The sequence below is a fragment of the Scomber scombrus genome, chromosome 3 (assembly GCF_963691925.1).
Source record: "Scomber scombrus chromosome 3, fScoSco1.1, whole genome shotgun sequence".
Lineage (NCBI taxonomy): Eukaryota > Metazoa > Chordata > Actinopteri > Scombriformes > Scombridae > Scomber > Scomber scombrus.
The window spans coordinates 21,967,105-21,973,722 of NC_084972.1; the positions used below are offsets into that span (position 1 = coordinate 21,967,105).

Below are 6,618 nucleotides of genomic sequence, written 5' to 3' on the forward strand. Positions count from 1 at the left end.
TTTATATTTCATTATTAATATATTTATAATCTACATGCAATATTGTAAAACATCTCTATATGCTTTGCATGAGAGGATGTAGACATAAGCTGAGCACAAATTCATATTTCTTTTATTTCATGAGGTCTGAAAGGTGGGGGGAAAAAGCAGGTCTAAGTAGGTATTTCTTGCCCTGCATGAGCAATACGAATGTAGCTTTGGGCCAAAATGCAGACTTCAAAGGAAGGATATGCATGAAGGAACTAAGCCAGCTGTACTAGCAACATGAAATAAGAGGCATCTGTGCATGTATATGCGTTTCTGTGTATTTTTGTCATATTTTTGGCGCATATATTTGTGTGTACACTTCCAGTTAGTGTTTTCTAAGAAACATTGCTTTTATAACATTTTGGAACCTTTATGAGCACCTTTCTTAATCTATCCTTTCCACACATTTTATTAAGAATTAAGAATACCAAAATCATCACTGTGTAGTTTACTCCCTCTAAAACCATACCAATTGTAGACACACAGGTTTTTCCATTTCTACAAGGTTGAGGTAATCCATGGGCTGCAAATCAAAGTTCCAGATGATCACATGGTGCTCTAATCAATCTCGAACATCTTGAAACAGCAAAATCAACTGAAATATGAGTGCTGCTGTTCTATTATAAGGTTAAGCCAGACAAAGCTTACGTTTAAACCATCATAACCAAGCTTTTTGCACATCTTATACACACTATAGGTCCTGAACAGTGTGCATTTACATATTTGTTCCCTGAGGACCATAAAGTTAGGTTTGAAGGTGGGGAAAAAAAGATATGTGATGCGTGACTGGTGTGTGTCTGGATCTCTAAGATTAAAATAGGAGTGTGTCTGTAAGGGTGCAAAGAAGCTACAGAAAACTCTGGATCTAAATGAAACAGTTTGCTGTGTTTATCTCCCGCTGTCTGAACTAACCTGGCCGTGGAGCACAGATGGATGTGAGTTAAAGGAGGCATGAGTTGTGGAGCTGGCTGGTGGGACCTGCAGGCTGGGGGCAGCGGAGTGTTGCACCCTGACAGTGTCACCACACTCATCAAAGTTGCTCTTCCATACCATCACCTATAGGTTAAATATAAATTATTACATATTCCAAACTTGCACTCCAAAGTCAAATTACCAACAATCTTACACACATACACACACACACACACACACACACACACACACACACACACACACAAAAAGAAATGCACTCTTGATTTCTTAGCTCTTTTTCAGGAGTCTTATTATAACCATGAAGAAGGCACATGGTCTTTGACACAAGAACACTAATGAGAAAATCAATAGGCTACGTCATATTTAATTTTTAGAATCAGTCTTCACCTGTTCATCAGACCCTCCAGAGGCAAAGTACTCTCCTGTCCTGGAAAAGGCCACACAGGTTACTGGACCCTGTAGTAAGAGAAAGAGGAAAAGAAAGATGGGATTAAATGGTGATAAATGGGATCATCGTGGGAGTGGGTTTTGTGTGTGTGTGTGTGTGTTTATATGATCTCCTTTTGTTGTTTGTTAGTTCTACACAAATGTAAAATTGGACATGATTATACCTTTATTGAAAATAATTGTATTGCGAAATGTTCTAATAAAACAAACTTATGAAAAAAAACAAAAAACCATTCAAATGAAGAATAAAATATAGTACAAGTAGCACAGACAAATCAAAGCTTAGCAATGTGTCAATCTATTGGATACTATGCATCAGTGAGAAATGTTTACGTGATGATGGTGCGACTGAAATTATTCTGATAGCATACTGTACATTTTTGTTTGTGTAAAAATAAAATGGTGACAATCTGTTGCTTTGAACCCATTCCTTCATTTTTTTAAATCCCACACACAGTGGTTTTAAATAATTTGAATAATTAAATATTTGTCTTCTGCCAAGCAATATATCTGCAGCGAAAGAGTGGGTATTGATGTAAAAACATGTAAACACTATGCAATTTATCCTAAAAAAACACAAAAAATACACATATAAAAGTATGTATTCCAGACATGCTGACCTGATCAAGGAGTTCAGAGAGCGACAGGTTAGCGAGTGTGACCGATAACATAATTACATGCCCTCAAATATGAGAGGGCAATGAAGCAATTAAGGGCAAAGACAAGAGTTTAATTTGGCTTTAGCTTTTTAGCTAACTTACCAATGTGGCAAACAACTCTATGCAAATGCAACGTTCACACTGGTGATATTAACTTTACCATAACGTGCAAGCTGCTAAAACTCAGGCGTTCACAAATATCCAGATCAACAAGATAAAAAAAAAAAAAAAAAAAAAAAAAAATTGTGTTTGCATGTTCTGTCAGCTAATAAATTATTCCATTACTTTTCCTGATGTTTTAAGTTTTTGCTGTGGTATCATTTCAGTGTTGGTATTGAGATATTTAGGCAGGTATCATATCAAAGTCATAATTTTGGTATTGGTGGTAAGAACAATGTGGGAGAGCAATCAATAACAGAAAGCTGAGACTCAGGTGGGCTGAGGTCACACACTGATCAGAGCCAAGAAGGATCACCTGGGGACATCAGGACTTTGGCACGCTCTATGTGCGTGTGTATGTATGTGTGTGAAACTGAAGCACAGAGACAATGCAGGTTCTTAAATTCAGAAATCACGCTTTCTCTTGGTTTATTCTTTTCTTTCCACAATATCTCAGAATGGGGTCAACAATTACGGTATAAGCCCTCTGACTGCGTTCAAAGAGAGGATGGAGGGGAGGGCAAACAAAAGAAGGGAAAAGAAATGGACAGGGAGGCTGCTGGGAGGAAAAAAAGGAGCTGTGTCCTGTGGCTGGCACCCAGACAGGCTGGTTTGGGTGAGGAATGGTTTCCCAGAAGCACCTGAGAGAAGCAGACAGTGTCACTATGGTAACGCGACGGCCTGACAGACAGCATGTTCTGTCTGCTCTGACTAATGCCTGCTGCCAGGCTGGCACTTGCCATGGCCACACACACACACACACACACACACACACACACACACACACACACACACACACACACACACACACACACACACACACACACACACACACACACACACACACACACACACACACACACAGGGTGAGTCTGAGTCTGACAGGGCAATGAACCTAACTGACACATTTTATATGCTGATAAATTAACAGGGGTTTCAGAAACCAGACAGGCCCCACATGGTGCTGTCCATAAAGTCCTGACTAATAAAAACGATGACATGCTTGTACTGGTTTTATTTTGTGCACTGCATTTTTTTAGTTGACATCTTTGTTGATGCACTGTATTTGTATTTCTAAAATGTTTCAGGTGGGACACATTTTTGTAGTCATGTACCGCACCGATATACATCAAATACCGTTTCTTTGTCTGTGGTGCAATAAAATGTAACGACACAATTGAATAAAGCTTCAATAATAATAAATATTTTCTACAACAGTAAACAAAAGTTGCAGTACAAATGTTGCCACTTCAAGTTAAGAAGTAAGGTATAGAGACGTCCTCTTGGCTTTGTTGTCATACATACACCTCGCAAAGTCGCCACCATTTGATGTTGCTCCATACTTCCTGTCTATCTCTACAGTCAACTGTCAAATAAGAAAAAAAAAGCCTCCCCAAAAAAAGACAAAGAATTAAATAGATACAGATTTTAAAGGAAGAGTCAGTGATTCTAATCCAATATACTTTTTGTCAAATTCAGCAAATATCCCCTCATGGTCCACAGCTGTACGTTCTGTGTGTGTTCATCCACAGCTCTGGCTCTGTAAATGGCCATGTAAACACACAACACTATTCCAGCCAATCAGCAGATTGAAGACATGACAGTTTCCCATCTCCTGCGCTCGCTAAATGGTGCAGTAGGGTAAGGTGAATTGGGGAGAGTGGTTGTGGCCAGTTCACATAGAAAGTATTTTCATATGGATTAGATACACTTCCATTTTATTGAATGTATTAATCCACCCTGATTGCAAGACAGTCTCACAGAAACCCCCACATTTTTCACTTTAATGTTAGTGTAATCTGAGCTGGAAACTGTTTACATCACACAAATATCCCGCTGTATATGTGTTTTTGAACTTATTGAGTACTGAGTACCAGCACTTATGAGTCAATAAATATAAACCCTGTAGATTCCTTCCTGTGGAGCCGACATGTAAACTATTTTGGTTCAGTAATTTCTGCTGTCTGGCCGCTGTCCTCTCAGGTCACCGGAGCTGCAGCTGACAGATGGCAGGTTCTGTGGACAGAGACGTTGAACGCAGGTCGAATGAGAAGTGAGGAGGCTACAGAGAGGCGGAGAGTGTGGATAGACTGTTGTGCTCAAATGAGATGACATTTTTTTCCACTTGTGATAATGTGTGAGAGGAACAGAAGTGACTCTTCAGCTGACGCATCGCTCTGGATTCTGCCATATTTCTCTTTTGGTTGTTGCCATGAGGAAAGATACTCCACTGTTCTCCTTCTGTACAGTCGATTTCTCTCACCATAGGTTTTAGGGTGTATAAAAGATCTACATTTGTCCTTTAACTACCACTAGCAACAGTACTGTCTTGTTGGTTTGTATGTTTCTATGTGTTGCTGACAGTTATGTGTGCTGAGAAAGGCACACACAGACTATTTAGCCTGAACCCAGGGACAAATCATTTCTACCCCTTTTTTCCTCTGCCATCTCCTTTGTAGTGGAGGCAATAGATGAGGCATAGTGGCTGCAGTCATAATGCAGGTGAAATGATGCAGCCTTTTTCCCTATAACAAATTAAACTGCTATAAAACAGTGAGGAACGTTCATTGAGTGTCACACACATTAAGAAATCTTCTTTTCATGAGATTTAGTAGCATCTTGTGGTGAGATAGCGGATTGCGACTGACTGAATACCCCTTTCCCTTCGTTCTCAAGCATGTAGGAGAATCTACGGTGGCCGCAAAATTTGCAAAAAAGTATTAAAGTAGTAAATAAAAGTCCCTCTTTAGATCCAGTGTTTTGTTTATCCGTTCTGTACTACTGCAGAATCATGGTGGTGCAACATTGCAGACTTAGTCAAAGAGGATCCTCTCCTTATGTAGATATAAAGGGCTCATTCTAAGGTAACAAAAACATACAAATTCTTATTTTCAGGTGATTACATACTAATTAAAAAATAAATATGAATATTATACTCTGTTTCTGTAAAGTCCATTTTGCTAGATGCCACTACATTCTGCACACTGCACCTTTAAGTAATTTACAAACTGTATTAAGTGCATCAACATACTGTTTTTGTACCATTTGTATGCAGGCAGCTGGCTAGCTCAGCCAGAGAAAGACTAAGTGCACATGCACACGTTTTTTTAGGAAATGTGTCTGGTGAGCAAATTTTAGGAATCAGTGGCACCTTAGTGAAACCAAGCATGAAACCAATAGCAGGACTTTGTATCACGTCACGAACATGCACCATACATGTGCGTTCTCATGCACAAATACAAGATACAAACATAACTGGGACCTGCTGTTAAAAACGTTGCTCCATAGCGCTCAAAGTGGTATTATTATAAACTTCTAAGATCAAGTCTCATCGGACATTATGTCCAACTCTATGATCCGTTTCAAGCAGGGGTGCATTAAACTATGCAAGAGAACAACCATCTCATCTGTTTCATGGGGTCTTTAAGAGCTAAGTGATCTCAAGTACTTAGTTGGAGAGTTGCTTCATAAAAAAGTTTTGGATCACATAGTAAAAGTCAGCTGTCAGACAGAGAGACATATTAACCTAAATTAGCACAAGCCTACCAGCCAGGTATGGTCCTATTGAAGCTAGGTAAACAACACATTTGTCAGTTCCAACAGCAACACTTTCTAAGAGCTATCATGTGTTTTTTCATATACATGCACAGGCCTAAACACACACATACACACAACACATTCAAGCATCCATATAAACCTACACACCCACGCTGAACAGATGGGGGTCTCTCCCATCTCTAGTTCGTCGACTGGAGAGACAATTAACACCCTGAGCGCTCCCAGCACCAACAGATTGGCGGAGTCACCACTGTGCCAAAAAGAACAACAACAAAAATGGAGACAGAGTGCAGGAGATGACAAATTTGGAGGTGTGAAGAGGGAAGGGGGAAAGTGTTTTTTTTTTTTATCAAAGAGAAAACAAAGAAGAGTCTTGGCGAGCGGCACGGACTGAGGAGAAGCACAGGTGACACAGAAAATATAAAAACAGAATGAGAGACAGGCAACGTGTACAGAGGGATAGATAAACAGACGGACCACATGTGGTACTGGCAAGCCACTGATTTCCACAACTAGCCAGCAAGCCAGTCCATCAGCTGTTCAAACAAACAGATACAGTCAGTGAGCTGTCCGCCAACTAGTCCAGCCGGCCAAAATGTGAAACATCAGATGGAGGAAAAAGACAAAGAGGTAAAATATAGTGAAGACGTAGACAGGGATGAAAATGAGGAAGACGATAATGGTGGAAATGCTACACCATCCTTAGAGCAGAAGTGGACCAGCAGAAAGGAGTGTTACAGTTGGACAAAAGGACGGGACGGAAACAGAGAAGGGAGGAGGAAAAGAAGAAGAGGATTCAGAGGAACGGAGGCAGAAGCACAGTTCTGTTTCCTTC

General features: G+C 40.0%; 1 protein-coding gene across 1 annotated transcript in view; it reads right to left on the bottom strand.

Moving 5' to 3' along the window:
• Positions 1 to 6,618, bottom strand: part of poc1a (POC1 centriolar protein A) — a 45,339-nt gene that overhangs the window by 31,129 nt on the left and 7,592 nt on the right. The window contains exons 7-10 of the mRNA XM_062445379.1: positions 6,146 to 6,173; positions 5,931 to 6,033; positions 1,348 to 1,416; positions 940 to 1,083 (exon numbers count right to left, since the gene is read on the bottom strand). Of these exons, the coding sequence (XP_062301363.1) occupies positions 940 to 1,083; positions 1,348 to 1,416; positions 5,931 to 6,033; positions 6,146 to 6,173 (344 nt within the window). The remainder of the gene's footprint in view (positions 1 to 939; positions 1,084 to 1,347; positions 1,417 to 5,930; positions 6,034 to 6,145; positions 6,174 to 6,618) is intronic.